General features: G+C 40.9%; 1 protein-coding gene across 1 annotated transcript in view; it reads right to left on the bottom strand.

Annotated features, from left to right (window-relative positions):
• The window catches only part of ANKFY1 (ankyrin repeat and FYVE domain containing 1), an 88,066-nt gene that overhangs the window by 49,275 nt on the left and 17,050 nt on the right, over positions 1-21,741 (bottom strand). Inside the window, exons 3-6 of the mRNA XM_040336712.1 lie at positions 8,084-8,202; positions 5,216-5,351; positions 4,497-4,620; positions 2,097-2,246 (exon numbers count right to left, since the gene is read on the bottom strand). Of these exons, the coding sequence (XP_040192646.1) occupies positions 2,097-2,246; positions 4,497-4,620; positions 5,216-5,351; positions 8,084-8,202 (529 nt within the window). The remainder of the gene's footprint in view (positions 1-2,096; positions 2,247-4,496; positions 4,621-5,215; positions 5,352-8,083; positions 8,203-21,741) is intronic.

Genomic DNA, 21,741 nt, shown 5'->3' with positions numbered 1-21,741 from the left:
AAATAAAAAAAGTGTACAAAAAAAAAGGTGAACTTACCCTTTAACCACTTCCCACCCGGTCAATAGCATATTGACGTCCGGGAAGTGGTTCCGTTATCCTGACTGGGTGTCATATGGCGTCCAGCAGGATAACATGCTGGCGCGCACCCGTGGGGCCACGCAGCGCGGCGATCGCGTCATGTCAGTCTGACACCCCATCCGATCGTGATAAGAAGCCTGTCAGAGGCTTTATTACCACGTGATCAGCTGTGATTAATCACAACTGATTATCACGTGAACCAGGAAGTGCCGGTAAACGGCATTCCTCGGTTTGCGCTGACAGGGAGCCAATCGTCGGATCTCTCTGTCAGAGGGGGGGGTCTGTGCTGATAATCAGCACATTGATTATCAGCACAGCCCCCTGAAATGTACCAATCACCTGCCAACCAGTGCCCAGCAATGTACAAAAATAAAATTCTGCCAGTGCCCACCACAGTGCCAATCACTGCCCACGAGTGCCATTCACTGCCCAGCAGAAATACCTGTCATTATTTATCAGTACCTCATCATTAGTGCTGTACAACCATCCCACCTGTCAGTGCTGCCTATTGGTGCCCATCAATTCTACATATCAGTGCCACCTCATCAGTGAAGGGGAAATCAAAATGTTATGACCGAAACTAAAAAAAAAAACATATTTTTTTTTTTGGGGTCTTTTTTAGTTTGTTTAGCAAAAAATAAAAACCGCAGAGATGATCAAATACCACCAAAAGAAAGCTCTATCTGTGGGAAGAAAATGATAAAAATGTTGTTTGGGTACAGTGTTGCATGACCGCGCAATTGTCATTCAAAATGTGACAGCACTGAAAGCTGAAAATTGTCCTGGGCAGGAAGGGGCGTAAGTGCCTGGTATTGAAGTGGTTAAAGGGGCCACTGCCATCAGGGAATAACGTTTCTGTGAAGGGGTATGTACTTGGTCAGCAACAATGTTTAAGTAGGTGGTATGTGTCAAATAACATCCATATGCATGTCAGGACCCAAGGTTTCCCAGGAGAACATTGCCTAAAGCACCACGTGGTCTCCGCTGGCATCCTGGTGCCATCTATTGCCCAGGTAAACAATGCACATGCACCCGGCTATCCGCATAAATGTCACAAAATGTAAAAGAGAATGGGATTCATCAAACCGGGCCACCTTCTTACATTACTCCTAATAATGTCTACTTGCAACCCAATACATCCCACCGACTTTCAGATGCCATTGCAACCGGGTAATCAATGTTTTTTCACTTTACCATATATGTAAACTATAGCTATGAGTTGTTGTTTGTTTTGCCTTTTTTTTTTTTTAGTAGTTCAGCAAAATCAAATGGTCAAAAGCCGATATCAATTAGTCAATGCTGTTTTGTCAGCCCACAACAGGAAATATGAGCGAAGTGCTTTACTAGCAGATCACCACAATTTTCTGTACTTTCCGAACACACATGGGGAAATGTGTATGTATTGCAGAAATATATTGCTTTTTTTTTATTTCGATCATCCACTTTAAATTCAGATTATGCAAAAAACTGAATGATTCAATGAGTAATTCCTTCCCATTCTCACTCTCTCTGATTTACTGGGACTCTGTATACACACACACTTATATAAAAAAAAAAAAAAGACATTATAGATTCCCTTTAATCATGGACTAGAGTCACTAGACAAAAGTTAAAGCCGTTTTTCAGACAGATATAAACCCACAAAAATGCAGCTCTATAAGAATTGTTAAATGCACTTTTAATGCAAAGATGCATTACAGTGCAAGGAGCATGCCAAGTGGGGAGGAGACCTGTAAGTGAAAGTGCAATTGCAGAAAAAGAAATGGAGGTCTCCTCCCTTGCCAGCCGGGACTGTGCTTTGTGGCAAAGCTGTTTAGATCTCAGGAATGAATGGAAGGAAATACCAATCCTCATGGTAAGATAAACAGTTCTCGTAATTGTATATAATCTCTGTATATAGCCGTTTGTCTGGTTTCAGCTTTAAATTTGAGCTTCCTACTTTCTCTTTCACGTTTGTGTTACAACATACATGGTGCGCAATGTCTCTGCACAACAACCCTGCAATATTTCCTCATACCTCGGAATCCATCTCTATCAGATACAGAAAAACCACGTCTTCTCTTTCCAGCTTAATTGCTTTGTGTAAAGGGAATTGTGTCTTTGATTTAATCATTTTGTACAACAGCTGAGCACTCATTGAGCTGAAATCCTCTTTTTTTAGGTCATCCTAAACAATCAGATAAAAAAAAACAAAATATCAGCAATTAGACACATTTCCAAAATTCTCAAGCTTATTACTGGTGAACAAGCTGGAAAATTACAACAATGACACAAATGCCTGTTGATTTGTCAGTCTTCAAACTATGTACATTCTGAAATCCTTTAAACTGCATCATCTACACCTTTTTTTCACACTCTACATCAGAATTACATATACTTAAAGCGATAGTAAAGTCTTGTTTTTTTTTTCTATTAAAATAACAAACATTTTATACATACCTACCCTGTGTAGTGGTTTTGCACAGAGCAGCCCTGATCCTTCTCTTCTCGGGTCCCTGGCTGGAGCTCCTGGTCCCTCCCTCATGCTGAGTGTACCCACAGAAAGCAGATTGCTATGGGGGCACCCAACCTGAGCTGCAGCTCCATGTATCCATTCAGACACAGAGCCGAGGTTCTGACTGCCCCCTCTCTCTCCTGATTGGCTAACTGAGTTTGATTGACAGCAGTGGGAGTCTCAGCCAAATCAACAGGGAGAGTCCTGGATGGCCAAGACACTCATGGACATCGCTGGATAAAGAAAGGGGGCTCAGGAAAGTATTGGGGGGCTGCTGCACACAGAAGGCTTATCTTAATGCATAGAATGTATTAAGATAAAAAAACCTTCTGCCTTTACAATCACTTTAAGTCAACCATAGATGGTTCGAATCTTGTCTGGTTCAGCAGGGACCAGCTGAGGTTAGAACCATCTGTGGGTAGGCCGATTGTACCCAAGTCGATCCATCGATCGACTTAGTTACAACCAGCATGTCGGATTATTACATGCGATTACTGCCAGTGTTCTCAGAAGGCTCCAGTTAATTCAATGGTAAACGCACCAAAAATGTTCCCAGCTCCTGTGGAGGCGTCGAATCGGCCACCCCCTCTTCTTCCCTCACATTCTCGAAGCTATCCTACCCAGTCTTTCCAGCTCCTCCTTTGGTGGAATTGCTCCTGCACAAGAGGAGCTGGAGCATGCTAACCACCAAGGAGGTCTTGGGGGAATGTATAAATTTAGCTGTCCATAGTTTTTAAGGATGCTGGCGGGTGCTGGCTTCTTTACAACCAGTGAATACCAGAGTCGGCACCCGCTGGCGACTTTAACAGGTAATAGCCGATTGTTAAAGGGGTTGTAAAGGTAAATGTTTTTTCACCTTAATGCATTAAGGTGAAAAAACATCCGACGGTACCGCCCCCCCCCCCCCCAAACACCCGTTTTACTTACCTGACCCCTGGAAAGTCCCGCGCGTCCATGTGATCGTCTTCGGTTCCCAGCCTGGCCGTTGATTGGCTAGGCTGGACGAATTGATAGCAGTGCAGCCATTGGCTGGCGCTGCTGTCAATCACAGCGGATGACGCGGAGCGCCGAGGTCGAGTCATACAGTCGGCGGCTATGCCCGCCGCTGTATCACGGGAGCGCACACACAAAAGCTTTCCACCATGCAAGCTCGCTCGCATGAAGGTAGAAAGCTTTTGCGAGGAGGAGCCGAGACAGCCGCCGAGGGACCTCAGAAGACCGGGTTAGGGGACACTCTGTGCAAAATGAGCTGCACAGTGGAGGTAAGTATAACATGTTTGTTATTTAAAAAAAAAAAAGTTTGCCTTTAGTGACCCTTTAAGGAGCCATAATCCAATGGCGTCCTTAGCAACCAGCTATTCACCTCAGATGTGCTGCGCTAAATTGTTGCACTAAATTGTTGCGCTAAATTTCAATGCAACGCATTTAAAACATGCTATGTGTTTTTTTAAAACACATAGTATAATTTACAAGCACTGCAGTGTGAAAGCAACCCAACTCTTCCTATGAGCCATACCACTGCTTGCATCATGGCTGAGGGCTCTTAAGGAGGCGTACAAGGCAGGGTACTGTGATGTTTTTCGGTACTTCATGTACTATGTAAAACCCCCATTACATAGAGAAGCACATAGACTGTTTGATGACATCACTTGGTCCAAAATATAATATGTACTGAAAATTGAAAAAAAAAATTATTTAAACATTTGAGGGACAAAATATTAGCGCAGAATAAAAAAACGTATTCAATGCTTGATAACTACATGCAACAAAAATAAATCATAGTTTCAGAACTAGTCAGCTAAAATGAGGACCCCTTTCGGTTGGCAAGGCCACTTATCACAGTAAAAGCACCAACAAGGTGGTGGAGGGGTGAAGCAGGACCAACTTTTACCCATTACTATATAGAATACATTTATTTCTTACCCAGTGACTTGCAATGATCTCAGCACAATAGTTTAAAAGAGTGGCTGCATTGAGTTCTTCTGCTGTCTGATAGAAACGGATACAATTCCTCACATTCACCAATGACATCACACCCTTTTCACACCTGACATAGAATAAAATAATCTTAAAAAGAGGCACCGATTGGTTAAAATATAAGTGTAGTTAGTTTCCTGAAATATATCATATTATATGTATTTTTGCTATGCCCACTGCGGCTAATCATTCAATTATGCAAAATCCAATAATCGCAAGCAAGGTTTTAACATGGTGATCTTGCCTGTGTCCAGGGGCGGACTGACAACTCATTGGGCCCCCGGGCAATAGGAGACTATGGGGCCACACAATATACACACACTGAAAAGGTACTGGAGAGGCCGGGCAGCTATAATCTTGGGATAAAAAAAACAAACAAAAAAAAAAAACACAGATTTTTACATACTGTCCCTGGTTTTACTGAGGATGACAACCCTGATGGGGCCCCCTAGTGGCATGGGGCCCTCGGGCAGCGCCCGAGTGCCCAAATGGTCAGTCTGCCCCTGCCTGTATCCATGGGCTAATGCAGCATCATTTTAATATCAGTCCGAGACACCTCAGCGCAGTTCACCTGCTTTTGTATTTCCATAGACTTGTATAGGGAGACGAGCTTTAAAGTGAACCAATGCCCATTGACCCAGCGTGTGGCTGTCATAAAACCTTACCTCTCTCGAAGGAGCTGCAAGTGAAACCGATTTGCAAGCTTCATCAACTCTGTTAAGAAGATATCGTCCTCCCGTAGGTCCAGCTCATCCGTATAGATCCAGCGGAGCATAGCCATGGTTACCTCAGGATTAGAATCTGGGGGTAGAGAGGCCAAGCTTTCCTGACAAACATCTGTACAGCACTGTAAACAATAGGTGTACACATCACAACCTTAATCACTGCTGCAAAAAGGTCCAATGTCACTGATCCTTACCATAGCTGCTCAGAAAGGCAGAGCAATGGTTTAAAAAAAAAAAAAAAAAAAAAAAAATACTCCAAAATTTTCTATTTCCTAGAATAAGGAGTAATATTTTATACTTTATTTCCTTTACAACGTTTGGTGTGTTTAAATGTGTGTGTGCGTACATTAAACTTGATCTTTTTTGTTCACTGCCCAAAGCTGCTATCAAAAATATGTCATAATTATTAGTTTTTTTTATCTTTTTTTTTTTGGGGGGGAAAATAAGTTGGGCTATAATTTCAATCGAATAAACCCAATTCCTGGTATTTTAGATTTAGCTAGAGAAAAGTTATTTTTTTGGGTTAACAGCATAGCTAGAAAGCATGGTAAACTCTATAAACCACAAATCCTTTCCTCCTGCTGTTACTTCATGTCCATTCTCCCACAAATAACGATTACACAACCATGTACTGATCATGTTGGCTTGCACATCCAATGTAATATAAACAGATATACGGTTAATAGTTAAAAAAACAAATATTTTAAAAGGATAAGTTCACTTTTGCAAAGAAAAATAATAATAAATGCACATCTTTTTGCATGTGCTTTTATTATTATTTTTCTTTAATACGAGCCTGCAAAGCATTGCAACCGAGATAATCAGATTGCGGGTGCCATGCAAGACTGTCAGCGTAAGCGGTTTGCTCGTACTTGGTATGGGCAAGGCAGATACACACTGACAGGAAGAATAAATTAACTACCTAGAGCTCAGCAGCTTTCGGTACTTTTAGCTTTCAGAACATAGTCAATGAATGATGTGGTCGTGTTTTTTTAAATTGCAATAGCGAGTGGAGGAAGAAGATCCCCCGCTCACTGTCAAAACAGGGGATTAGGGGGTGTGGGGGCTTGTGCATCTTTAACCTGTTACAGGTTACACCCTGAATATGTAACAAGTTACAAAAGGTGAACTTACCCTTAAAAAAGCCCCTTGCATACTGCTACCTAAAAATGCAGCGTTTCTAGACATACACGTGTCATTTTTTACCAATGTAAATACAACCCATTGGATTCAACATGCCTGTACACACAGGCGTGTAAACATACAATGTATATAGATCAGGGAAAGAAAAAAAAAAAAGAAATCTGCTCAGTCAATATTTTTACAGGTTTACCCACAGGTGTTCCATGCAGACCAGTGCAGGCAGCTTGTTCAAATCAATGACAGGTAGGGCTCTTTCACACATGCGAACCGTATGTCTGTTTTTCATCCATCCATTTTTTGGATGAAAAACGGACATACATGTATCCCTATGGGATTGCGGATGTCAGTGGATGAACATCCGCTGACATCCGATCTCGTCAGTCACCGCTATGCTCCGTTTCTGCACACGGCGGAAAATCATATTTGATCGGATCGGATGAATACGGACAGACGGGTCGAGTTCATCCGATCCCCTTATAGAGAAGAGCGGAGATCTGACAGGGCGGTCCTTGCAGTGTGCAGGAACCGCCGTGTCATCTGCCGGCTCAGCGGGGATCAATGGAGCAATCCCCGCTGAGCAAGCGGGTGTTAAAGGAATGGATCCTCACGGGATCCGCACGTGTGAAAGGGCCCGTAGCTGGCTGCACCGCAAAACAAAACCAAAAGAAAATTCTCAGTTCAACTTGCCAGCCAATCTGCAACCAACTAAATTATCCTGTATAACAGTTTGCTGCACCGACCTGCATGGATCTCCATGCGCATGCCCTGACTGTACATCTGTCCAATGCACAGATTAGGATACAGACCGGTTGCATCTGCGCAGGTCTGATGTACAGATCAGAATCCGCCCTCTGGGATGCGCATGGATTTCACTTGCCTGAAGCCACAGTCACATGACCATCCTACTCTGTTTACTTCCAGGGGTCCATCTTTGGGTGTCGACATGACTGCCTGGTTGATAAAGACACTTCCTATTGGTTGAGAGGACACGCCCAGTGGTCAAGTCCTCTCTCATATGCTCCAGAGGTAAGAGAACTCACAGGGGTGGTGAAGGGACCATTACCCAAAAAGATAACAATCAGGGAAAAATGTCTGGTCCCCAGGGCAGGAAATTAGCGGAAACTGTGGCTTTGATCTATTATATTGCAGGATAGCTTAGGAAGGGTGTTTGGAATCAATTTTTTTACATTAGTATTCATTTTACGATTGTGAAAAGCCGACTGTAGTTTCCATCAATGAAGATATTCAGCTAGAAAACAATGTCGTATAGCAGAGATCCTCAAACTACGGCCCTCAACGGGAACTACACATCCCATAAGGCATTGTAAAATTGACTTTCCCCGACATGACTAGGCATTATGGGAATTGTAGTTCCTGAACAACTGGAGGGCCATAGGTTAATGACCCCTGATGTATAGTAACATCGGTCCACCTAGGTAATTGATGATATGCATGCAATATCTTTAGCTGATAGGCACCAAACAAGAGTGCTGTAGATCATCATCTAGAAGTTTCGTTTTTAGTGGAATTCCTCTGGTTTTTTTTTTTGTGTTGTAACAAGGAACATGCAAAGGAACAGAAACCCTGCAAATCTTAGAGGCCAGATCTGGGTAACACCACACAGAAGGAATTTCAACCATGCAGAAGAACACATTGGATTCTTACCTGACAGATCCAGCTCCTTAGTTGTGGCCAAACTGGCCAGACTCCAATCCTCACTCCTAGCAGCCAGCACAAATTTGTGAGCGTGGATGTGCTGTTCTCTGACTCTTATCTTTAGGTCACTGTGCAGAAAGAAAAGCCAACAAATCAGAGCTTATACTTTACTAACTAAAAGTCACATCGCCATTTTCATTTCTAACAGCTTCTGAATTTGTTTTACTGCCAGATTTGCAAATGCATAAATAACATGATCAAAAAAGGAACACACGGACAAGGACAACACACTACTGATTGAGATGACTGAATTTGCCTATTTCTCAATATTCTCATCCAATTGCATGAAAACCTTAGGGGTTCTTTTTTTTTTCACAAGAAAAAATAAATAAATAAATAAAATAAAAAGGGGGGTTCTTTAAGACAAGCATTCCAACAGATTCATCCATCAGTTTTTAAGGCAGATCTGAATATTAGTGTATGGGCAGGTGGATCTAAACAAACGTGCGTCTCTTTACATCGGACTACTTCTAAAGCAGGGATCCTCAAACTACGGCCCTACAGCTGTGGTGGAACTACACTTCCCATGAGGCATTGTAAAAATCTGACATTCAAAGACATGACTAGGCATGATGGGAAATGTAGTTCCTGAACAACTGGAGGGCCGTAGTTTAAAGACCCCTGCTAAGGCCTCGTACACATGATCAGATTTTCATCAGACAAAGCGTAGGACTTTTGTACGAAGGGCGTTGGTCATGAACTTGTATTGTATACAAAATGGCAAATAATTGTCGGCCAACAAACACGAAACTACATGTTTTTTTCAGCTCTGTAGCGCCACATAGACCGGTCCGTTACACAATGTAAATCGAGAAGTAAAAACTTGAGCAGAGGACACAAAAGCGATGAGCGTTCTGCAAGGATTCAGCAGGTTATCTGCTCATAGGCTAATTGGAACAGACTCCCCTCGTCTGAACGGACCCAAAATATGTGTTATCATTAGTGCATGAGGATCAATTGGATTTTCCACAAACTGAAGGGACTGTGGCAAACAATAATTATTATTTTTTTAAACGACAAGTGCAGGTCATCATGATGAACAATTTTATTACATTTTGCTGTCTCTACCTTAAAAAAAACCCATATACAATATAATTATCAGAGTTTAATGTGACAAGCTTTCACCTTATACACGACTCCTTGGCAAAAATTAAGAACAATGAAGAAACAAATAAATAAAATCGGTTACTTTTAAACAAGTTTCAATTCATGTGATCATCCTCAACAATAGTATTTAATACTCATTTTCCCACCGTACCTTATAATTACAACAAAAAAAATAAAAATTATATTATAATATAATATATACACACACACACACACACATTCATTCATACATACATACATACATACATACACATACACTCTATCTATATCTATATACTAGCTGAATACCCGGCGTTGCCCGGTCTTCCTATCTTAACCTTTTGGGGAGGAAAATCATAGTAATATAAATATACCCATCTTTTATATAAGGGTGTAGGTAAGGGTTAATTTAACTGTCATATATTTTTATTTGGCATATAAGTAATATGTGTACCGGGTATTATTGAAATATCTCCAGGCGTACAGAAGTTATGTGGGAACATACATTTCCCATTGATTTGCATGGGACTTTAAACAAAAACCCCGACCCTCACAAATGGGGGTAGTTAAGGGATAAATGAACTATCCTATAGTTTAAGTGGACATATAAGTAACATGTGACCAAGTGTTATCGAAATATCTACAGCCGTTTGGAAGTTATGAAGTAACATGTATTTTCCATAGAGTTGAATGGGACTTTAAAGGAAAACCCCGACCATGGCAAATGGGGGTGGGTAAGGGTTAAACCACCTATCCTATGTTTGTTGCTGACATATAAGCAACATGTGTGCCAAGTTTCATGTTAATATCTTTAGCCGTTTGGACGTGATGCTGGAACATACATACATACATACATACATACATACATACACACACACACACACACACACACACACACACATACATATAGAGTTTTATATATATATATATATATATATATATATATATATACACACACACACATACATACATACATACATACATACACACACACACACACACACACACACAAATACACAAGCAGTTACAGCAACAGCACTTTAACCACTGCAGCCCCGGAAGGAGCTGCGTTACTTTAACAATCGCGCTGTCATGCGATACTGTAGCCAAATAACATTTATGTCCTTCTATTTTCACAAATAGAGCTTTCTTTTGAATATTTTTTTTTTTTTTTTTTATAGCGCAAAAAAATTGAGAGATTGGCAAAAAAAAAAAGGCAATATTTTTTACTTTCTGCTATAATACCAATCCAAAAAAAATAAATGTAAAAAAATAAAAAATTAAATAAAAATCTTTATCAATTTAGGCCAATATGTCTTCTATATCATGTTTGGTAAAAAAAAAAATCTAAATAAAAGGGTTTTGGTTTGGCTTGCAAGTTATAGTGTCAAACTATGGGATAGATTTATGGACTGAATTTACTTTTTATTTTTATAAAAGCAATGGCAGTGATCAGCGATTTTTTGCGGGATTGGGACATTGCGGCAGACAAATCTGACCCGAAGTGACACTTTTTGGGGACCAGTGACACCAATACAGTAATCAGTGCAGAAAAAATAAAAATGCACCGATTATGGTATAAATTACACTGGCAGGAAAGGGGTTAACATCAGGGGCAATCAAAGAGTTAAATGTGTTCCCTATTCTACATTTACGTTATATATTATTCTACCTAATGACATTGTAATAGGATATGTGTAAAATTCAGATATCCTAAAAATAAAGTTTATAAAAATGTGTTCCCTGTTTGCGCGTTCTATGTGGAGGAAGTACTGACAGGAACACCACAGAGATTGCTGTTCCTAATCACTGCGAACGGCAGATCTCCATGTTCCTACCTTGTTTACATAGGCAGATCCCTGTTCTGCCTCTCTGTGAAGCGATCGTGGGTGGCCAATGGACCCGCACATGCCCACACTAGCTATTGCATGAAACAACGTACAGGTACGTTGTATTGCGCAACAGAGCCACCCGATCGCAGAATATATTCGGTGGGTGGTCTTTAAGTGGTTGTAAACCTCAGTCATAAAATCTGAACAAAGCACATATTTGTAGTGTTTACTTGTCCCTCCCAAAGCTCTCAGTGAGGTTTCTCTCTGGTGCTTCCTTCCTCCATTATCAGCATGTGCCACTTTTGACATGTTTTTACAACACATGAGTGTATGATGGGGTGGGAACTCAGCAGACAGGATTGTATATTCAGAACACAGCTCTGTATCCTTCCTTTGTCCCTTTCCCCCAATCATCTCTCACACCCTGTAAAAGAGCTCTAACAGCAGCTTCCCCTCCCCCTCTGCTCCTGACAGATGCAGTTTATCGGAATTCAGCACTGTGAAAGGATGTAGAAAAGAGAAGACAGCAGATATACATGTAAAACCTATGTAGGAGGATTTGTTTCATCTCTGTGCATCATCTGAGGCTGTTCACTTCACTGGGTATATGTGAGGGTTTACAAGCAGAAGATAGAAGCCAAATGGTTGCCATGCACATCTGCTTCAGTTTTGAAATTTGACATGGCATTTTGGTGCCATTCACGATGAATAGAAAATCACATGGGTCAATGTGCATTTTACTATGCTTTACCAAAATGTGTGTAAAATCAGCCTTACACAGGACTGCAAACCTTCATAATGTAGGTTATGCTCAAAACTACAGAGATTTACTACACTCTTTGTTCCCATTCAGAAAACAAGGATGGACGTTTGGAAAAGAATATTAACGTGTAAATAATTTCATCAAGTTTTACCACAAGATTATTCAGCGAAAGTGGGACCCCACGTTTATGAACATTTCTAATCACAAAGTAATTTTTTGACTGCTGCACCATTTCATTCTAGACCCCTTGCACACGGGAGCGTCTAGTGCTGCGCATGGGCCCCAGAGTTATAGCGTCCCTGAGAGGCAAATGTGCAGTGTCCACCCTGCTGGCTGCTATCTGTCAAAAGTCCAGCAGGCTGCAAATGGATGGTTAACTAAGTGGTACTCGCGTCCTATGCATTCAGGAACAAATGTCCGTAATGCAGAAGCCCTGCCTTTTGGCGATTCAACGCATAGGGCCCTAAACGCGAGTACCACGCTGTACAGCATTCAGTCCCATCCTGCCATAGATTTTGACAGGCTGTAGGCAGCAAAGCTGGACCCTGCCCCGAGTGGTACCTAAATTTAGGCCCCTATGCATTCAGGGGCGAATGCTCAAGGGACGCAGAAGACCTGTGTTCTGGGTACCACTTGGTACAATGTTCAACCCTGTCCAGCCGCAGCCTGCCATAGACTTTGAAATGCTGCAGGCAGCAGGGCTGGATGCTGCACCTGTGCCTCCACAGCGCACCAAATCACTGGGGGCCATGCACAGCAGCTAGACGCCTAAGGGGCCTTAGGGAACAGTAAACTTTGTATATATATATATATATATATATATATATATATATATATATATATATATATATATATATATATATATATATACACACACACACACACACACACACACACACACACACACACACACACACACACACACACACACACACACACACACACACACACACACACACACACACACACACATATATATATATATATATATAAAACAAACACATATGGCACGGGCAGCCCCTGGTCTTACACCAAGTGCAGCAAACGCAGTAGATGGTGTGTCTGCACAAATGCAGTACAAGGGAAGACAAGTCTGATGAAATTCATGACAGATGCTTACTGAAAGGCAGGAAATCTGACCACTTCTAAAATCGCCAGCGGTCAAGAATGCCTTTCCTGTGTCAGCATGGAAAAGGGGGTTTCTGGTCATGTTTTTCGATACAATCATGTTTCTCAGGAAGAACAGAGCAGGAACATGTCAGAGATACTAGTAATTATACTGACAAACTGCAAAACATATTTGTCTTCCACATGTTCCGTTCTATAGCATAATTCTATAGGGATTAAAGCTACAGGTAAACAAATCTCACCAACAAAGTGTGTGCAAGTAAATGTATAGTATAAAAAAAAAAGGTTACAGTTGTGCTCAAAAGTTTGAATACCCTGGTAGAAATCATGACATTTTGCCATTTATATTGAAAATAAGACTGATCGTGCCAAAAAAATTGTCTTTTATTTAAAGTGTTACTAAACCTGTATATGCAGTAAAGCCTGCTTGCGTTAGCTGTAGTAATCTGTACCTTATGGCTCAAGAACGCTGATAAAGCTGTGTTTTTTCTGAGAGTCGCAACGTTTTTACAGCTGAAAAACTCCTCCTAACCACTTGCCCACTGGGCACTTAACCCCCTTCTTAACAAGGCCAATTTCAGCTTTCGGTCTCACATTTTGAATGACAATTACTTATGCAACACTGTACCCATATACATTTTGTGGCCATTTTTTTCCATACAAATAAGGCTTTCTTTTGGTTATGTATAAATATCACTGAGCTTTTATTTTCTGCGCAATTAAAAAAAAAGAACAAACATTTTGTAAAAATAATGCATTTTCTTTGTTTTTGGTATAGAATTTTCCAAATCGGTAATCTTACTTCCAAAACTCTGACCAACATTTTTTCTGCTACATATCTTTGGTAAAAATAACCCAAATCCGTGTATATGGAGCACAGAAGAGGCACGGATGTGCACTGATGGGGCACTGTAGAGAACTGCTGGGCAACAGACGTGCACTTATGGGGCACTGTAGAGCACTACAGTGGCACCGATGGGGCACTACTGGGCACTTGGAATGTATAAAAAAAAAATGGTGTGTATTGCTAAAGAGTTTTTTTTTCCTTCTTGGGAGGGTGCATGTGATCAGCACAGGGCCAATCATGGGTCCTGCAACCTCATAGGACAGTCAGAGGAGAATGAAAACTCCTCCTACAAGCTTTAACCAGACACTGACAGAAGTCACAAGACTACTCTAACTGCTGATGAGAAAAAGGTATTTAGCTGTTTATATTTACTAAAATAATTGCATTTCCATGTTTGTGTACTGTGGGAGACCAGATATAGTGGATGCAGGGTCCCGGGTTCAGCAACACTTTAAGGATAGTGACCATATGAAGCCATTTATTATCACATAGTAGTTTGGCTCCTTTTTTAAATCAGAATGATAAAAGAAATTACCTAAAGGGCCCCGATAAAAAGTCTACATATCCTGGAAAGTTTGGCCTTTGTACAGACAAACACACAAGGTGACACACAAAGGTTAAAATGGCAATAAAAAAAATAATAAAAAGAAGTAAAATTTTCCAAATCAATGGGAAATTACAGAAACATGACATTTTAACAGGGGTGTGTGTAGAATTTTTATATTATATATATATACATATACACACACACACACACACCATTTTCACTTGTGGCTCTCATTACCACATCATGGAACAAAAATTCACTGTGGATTACTTTATCAATTTTCAGAGGCATTTGAAAGGCGGCTCAGAGGTCATATGCTGCCCAGAAGACACCCGTTTTAACCCTTAAAAGGCTGCAACATTACAGGCGGTTGCAGGGAAGTGTTTGTGCAGCCTCATTCTCTTGAATGTACTGCCCACCTAATGTGACACGTGTATCACCCCTGGTTTGCCGCCATGATAAAATGAGTAGCATTTAGGGGGCGGTAAAAATGCCAATCAGCTTCCTGTTTTTTACTGTCCCCTTGCCAGAAGTATAAATGAGGCCCACGTGTTTTTTTTGTATTTTATTTTTTTAGCATCTGTATCTTTTGCAGCTTGTTTTTGTGTGCAATTTTACTTCAGTTGAGTAATGTTAGAGAAAGTCTTGTCGTTTGCATGTCGGTAGTTTGATTTTCTGTTATTTTTTTCAAAATGTTATTTATTCTGTTTTATTATGTTGGTATGGTTGATTACAGTACAATATTAAATTTAGTTTTATGTGGTATTAATTGCTATTATTGTGATTTTTGTGTTGTCTTGTTTACTGTAATTGTATCTTAGTCATTTCCATTTGGGATTAATAAAGTACTCTAAATCTGAAAAAAAAAAAAAAAAACCTGTACAGGTAAGATGTTCCTTCATACTTATTTCAAGTGTGACATTTATGTTGTAGCAGCAAATTAACTTTAAAATATTCAGAATAAATATAAATGAGGTTACATAGTTATAGTCAGATTGAGAAAAAAAAAAATTCTTAAAGAGCTAAGACAATTCATTAACATATTAAAGTTTCTGTACCGTTATCAGACATAGCAGGCTGTAGTAGGCCGGGTCTGTCAATTATCAATGATTTACACACAGTCAGCTATGTGTACAAAGCTATATCCAACGAATGCATTTATGTATGCGCTAAAACATAATGAATGAAATGTTTAATAAGGCTAGTATAATTACCTGAATGTTATTTTGTATTAGCCTCTTGTATTTTCATGTACTGCAACCTGGGGTCAGGGAGGTGACCATACTAAATTTCTATTAAAGGCTTGGTTATTATTTTTTTTTTAAACAAACATGTTATTCTTACCTGCTCTGTGCAGTTGTTTTGCACAGAGCATCCCCAATCTTTCACTTTTTGGGTCCCCCACCGGCACTCTTGGCCCCTACCTCCTGTGAAGTGCCCCTATAGCTTGATATGTGGACACCCGAGCATCTCCCCCCCTGAGCTGCTGCTCCGCGTGTCCATTCACACATGTACCGAGGCTTGGCCCCACCCCTGCCCTCTCCTCATTAGCTGCGATTGACAGTAGTGGGAGCCAATGGCTACTGCTGCCGTCTCAGCCAATCAGGGGGATAGACCCTGGAGAGTTGAGACTCCTGTGCACATTGCTGATCGAGAGGGGGCTCTCAATCCAGTGTTCACATTGTCTCCCCACAGGGATGTAGTCCCAAGGGAGGGGGCGAGCACGCTGACTAACCACCAGCCAGAACGGCTCGGATGATGGCGGCAAGCTTACTGAGGATATGTAAAAAGGTACTACAGCGCTATTACTAAAACCATATAAAATACTAAAGATAAGCTGCAGACACGTGAGGTGCACAAAACCAAAGTGAATAAATAAGAAAATATTGTGTTGCGCTGATAATCAAGTAAAAAATTGCATACATATATATATATATATATATATATATATATATATATATATATATATATATATATCATATACATAAATAAGAACCCCCTACACCTCAAATCAGGGAGGTATATGTGCAAAAGATAAACAATAGGAGACAGGTGTGAGATCCACAGTCCTCTGGTGTGCAGCTGTCATTATAGCATTTGCTATAATGACAGCTGCACACCAGAGGACTGTGGATCTCACACCTGTCTCCTATTAGCCTATGTACTGAACTGTGTTTTTTCCATGAACTATTTTTGCTGGTTCTATTAGAACTTTTTCACATTATAGTTTTTTAGTGGTTTTTGTTTATCTTTTGCACATATACCTCCCTGATTTGAGGTGTAGGGGGTTCTTATTTATGTATATGATATATATATATATATATATATATATATATATATATATATATATATATATATATATATATATATATATATATATATATATATATATGCGCAATTTTTTACTTGATTATCAGCGCAACACAATATTTTCTTATTTATAAGCTTACTGAGGAGAAACAGGAAGTGAGAAATTCAGACAAAAGAAAAAAAAATTAGAAGGGAAATGGAAGGAAAGGGTAAATGAACCAACAATGCACTAGCTTAAAGGAACCCATTTAGAAAAACAAAAATGAACCTTTACAACCCCTTTAAAGCGGATCTCCACTCTAAAGTGGAGTCCCGCTGATCGGCACCCTCCCCCCCTCCGGTGTCACATTTGACACCTTTCAGGGGGGAGGGGGGTGCAGATACCTGTCTACAGACAGGTATCTGCACCCACTTCCGGCCCTACGATACGGGCAAAGGACGGGTTTTTTCCTTACCTTCCGTCCGTCCCCCGTTGTATGCTGGGAACACTCGGCTCCCAGCACACAGCGGGAGCCAATCGGCGGGCGCAGCGCAACTCGCGCATGCGCCGTAGGGAACCGGGCAGTGAAGCCGGAGCGCTTCACTTCCTGGTTCCCTCACCGTGGATGGAGGGGGGAGCAGCAGGGTGACGAGCGATCGGCTCGTCATCTGCTGCGATCACCGCTGGACTCCAGGACAGGTAAGTGTCCTTATATTAAAAGTCAGCAGCTGCAGTATTTGTACCTGCTGGCTTTTAATATATTTTTTTAGTGGCACATCCGCTTTAACTGCTGTAGAGAAAAGTGAGGTCGCCAAACTGGCTATACCGTCTTGCAAAGCTGTGTAAATCTTAGATAGTAGCTGGCCAAATTACAAAACGTTTGGCGTTTTTTTTGGCCTATGTATTTAGCTGTTGGTCTGTCAGGTAAATATCCATTTCACTTGTCTGCATTTGATGTCTGATAAGGTCCTAAATGTAAATGAGAGCGCTGCGGTTCTTGCACAAGAGGTGGGTGCAGCTATAAGGAGTTTCATATTTATTGTGACACTGACGATTTCACAGGAATGTTTTCTGAGTCACATCAAACTACAGCCCAGGGAAAAAGTAAGTACACCAGATGGAACTTGTAGATATTTCCACATATTTGAACAGACAAACATTACATCTTCATTCTAATAGATCCTACAGATAAAAGGCGATATAAAACACAAATGCTGAATTTACTAGATCAGCCAGTTCTAGACAAATTAGCAAAGATTTGAAATTCCTAAAGTGAAATAATAGGTTCCAAATTATTTAGCGACCTTTTTAAATACCCTACTAGACACTTAGGCATCCCCAACTTTCTCTCTGGGGGCCTAAAAGACCTATTTTTTATCTCGGCATGACAACATCACACTAGGATTATATTTATTACTGGTACATATAAGGCAGTCAACTTTGCAGCGCTTTACTTATAGCACAGTGTACATTCACATTAGAGCTGCACGATTCTGGGAAAAATGAGAATCGCAATTCTTTTGCATAAAATGAAGATCACGATTCTCAAAAATGTATTTATTTAAAGTTATTTTCAACACAAAACTGAGCTTATGTACTTAAATACAGTATATGTAAATCTGACAGACTGTTTAAATTTTAAAAGCTGCAGCAAACCTGCTGACCTTACATGCTTTCCAATGTGAAAGAACGGCTCTGATTTTCATATTTAACTTAATGTGAAAATCAGAGGAGTTCTGTCACATTAGCAAGCATGTAAGGTTTGCTGCTGCTTTTAAAATGTAACATGTAAACAGTCCGTCAGATTTACATATACTGTATTTAAGCACATAAGCTCAGTTTTTGTGTTGAAAATAACTGTGAAATCTAAAACTCTGTTGGGTGTAACAAGATGTCCGCTTGCCCCCTTCTCACTAACATTACTGTGCAGGAGTGTGGGGTGGAGCAAGATGGTGGCGACGAAACGTCACTTCCTATCGAGACAGCCGCCGCTGAATGTACCAAGATGTCCGCCGCTCTGGAGCTAAGCCGAAGCCGGGGACTTTCTTATGGCCGCAGCCGAAAATCGCGGGTCATCCAGCCTGGAGATCGCCGGGGGGGTGAATCGAGATTGCGATCTTTTCGCGATTAATCGTGCAGCTCTAATTCTCTAAGGTTTCAAACTCACATTCATATACCAGGGCCAATTTAGACAGGAACCAATTAACCTACCAGCATGTCTTTGGAATGTTGGAGGAAACCAGAGGAAGCCCAAGCAGGCACAGGGAGAACATGCAAACTCTAGGCAGGTAGTCTTGTGGTTGGGATTAGAACCAACGACCCAAGGATCTGCTAGGCAGAAGCGCTAACCATTTAGCAAATGTACTGCCTGATAGCAAAGAGAACACCAGACCCTAGATAAGGTATAAGGTTTAAGCAAGGGTTGGTTGCAAAGGCAATCTAGATCCGTTCTGGATGCGTCTCTGCATGTGTGTTTTTAATGCATTTCCCTGGTGCATTCTAGATGCTTTTTTTTTTTTTCATTTTACTGTGATCCAGTGCCTTTTTTTATGCGTTTTACCACATTCCAGTACAGTATAGTGCAGGAAAAATGCAACCTGTTTTTTTTCTGGAACTGGAAGCCCTGGAACGGACCGTACTGGTCGGAACTATGCCACTGGAAATCATAATACCTACTTCCCATGTGTTTTTGATGCAGGAAAAAAAATGCGCTGGACTGCATGTGGTGTGAACTGGCCCTAAAGCTGAAGTTTGGCCAAAACTACATTTTCACATTTAAAATTAGTCTTATGAAATATGCCCCATCTCTGGATAAGGTTTGTTAAATCTTTGTAAATGTAATGCATCAGCACCTCCGCCACATGCAATCTGTGAAAAACAATGCAAGGCTCTTTTTCTGAATGGAGGAGGTGGCAAAAGCATGAGACCTCCTGTGATATCTGTACTCTGCTGTACTGTTGGGAGTTTGACACCAGCAGGAGATGGAGTGATAAATAAATGAAAAAAGATTAAAAAAATTGCTGTAGAATCCAGAGATGGTGCACACTTAATTAGCGTTACCTCAATTTTACTGTACAAAAATTGTTTTTAGCCACACTTCAGGTTTAGAATTTTAGTCATACTTCAAGTTTTAAATAAGATTGGTTCCTAAGGAAGTTCGGAACATCACTCTTTTAATCAACATTGATTATTTTTAATCCTTATGCTGCTAGCATTAGTAAATAGATATACTTTCCCATCATATTTGCTTGTTTTAAACTTTTTTCCCCACCTTTCCTCAGTTACTTCCTGGTTTCCAGGCCTAGGCAAACAAGCTCATATATCCCAGGAGGGGAGAAGGGACATTCTTAGCTAAGCACACAGTATCCTGCCTGCGTTCTGTCAGAATCGGCGACCCGTCAGATTAGGTAACGGAAATGATGCTCCGTCAGCTGCGCATGCACACACTGCTACCAGGTTTGCTCATCTGACAGAACACCTACTGTCTGAAGAAGCCAGCGGACATCTTACTACACCCAGCTACGTCTTAAATTTCAGAGAAATTTTAGCAAAAAAGTGAGCGTATATAAATAAATATTGTGTATTGACATCTGTGACGCTGTTTAGATGTTTAATTTTGAAAGGCAGAAGGTTTAGTGCTGAGCAGTGCAGGGTGTACCAACATGGCCTCCGCCACCTTCCTACTGCTGAAGTCCAGCTTCTTTCAAAATGCAACATCCAACCAGCATCACAGATGTCAATATACTATATTTATTCATAAACGCTCCATTTATTGCTAAAATTACTGTGAAATTCAAGACGTAGCTGGGTGTAGTAAGACAGTGGTCATCAACCCTGTCCTCAGGGCCCACTAACAGGCCAGGTTTTATGTATTGCCTTGGGGAGATGCAGACTAGAATACTGCAATCACTGAGCAACAAATGATACAACCTGGGATGTATTTCAGTTATCTTGCAAACCTGGCCCGTTAGTGGGCCCTGTAGGACAGGGTTGATGACCACTGTAACAAGATGTCCGCTGCCACTTCTTCTCACTGCAGGTGTTCTGTCAGATGAGCCAACCTGGTAGCGGCGGACGCATATGCAGCTGGTGGAATGTCACTTCTGTTACCTGATCTGATGGGTCACTGATTCTGATGAAACACCTGCATGCCTAAGCTAAGGGCAGACAATTCCAGGAAGTAAATGCTACATGAATCATTTGCCCTTACTCAAGATGGCCACTGGCAGAAATACTAGGGGGTGTTTTTCAAAGTGATTTCTCAGCAAAATAAATCAGAGATGTGAATGGATGGAAGAGTTTGCTTTAAATATAAAAAATTAATTAAATAGTGTTTTTGCTATGTGGTGCTCAGATGCAGTGTAGTTCCTCTTATTTCATTGATTTAAAGGAGGTGGTAAATGGATAGGTGCACTTAAGCCAAGTTAACACTTGCGTATGATTCCTCTATAAGGGTTGTCAGAGTTTGCATTCACATTCATTGTAGCCAAGCACAGAGTCAGACATTAGTGGTCAAGGACAGTGTACTTGTCTGTGCTGTGTGTAAAAACCCAACTCTATTCAGCCAAAGGTAAACAGGGTCTGTTCCACATACTGCAATATGCTTAAAATGTCGTCCTTGCTGTCTTGCAGGTCCTGTGCCGAGCAGCTGCCCTTCTGCATACTAAACAGGATCGCTCGCTCTGCACTGCCACTATTCACAGAATACCTTGCATTTTTTTTAATGAATACAAGGTGTTCCCCAAATAGATAAAGTGGAGATTGTGAGGTCACTACCTTGCCTCTCCACCCTGTGGAATGGTTTAGAGCCTGGAAAACTAAAGCCATCACTGTAGTAGCAGCAACTACTATGGTGATTTTCCACTTCTATAGATGTCCCACAGGTATGAAATGTGTGTACCCACATTGGTCAGCTTTAATCAGGGACTCCAATCTCTCGAGTTGTTACTCAGGCTAATTAGTGTGAAAATAATGAGTCTTGCTAAAGCCCGGATATAAAAGTGGATGTAAACCCTTTACAACCACTTTTACCTACAGGTAAGCCTAGATTAAGGCTTATCTGTAGGTGCTCGAATTATCTCCTAAACCTCCACGGCTTAGGACAAGGTTTGACA

The sequence above is a fragment of the Rana temporaria genome, chromosome 2, assembly GCF_905171775.1.
Source record: "Rana temporaria chromosome 2, aRanTem1.1, whole genome shotgun sequence".
NCBI classification, from domain to species: Eukaryota; Metazoa; Chordata; class Amphibia; order Anura; family Ranidae; genus Rana; species Rana temporaria.
The sequence above is the reverse complement of the archived record's forward strand: the minus strand, read 5'-3'. Positions and strand labels throughout refer to the sequence as shown.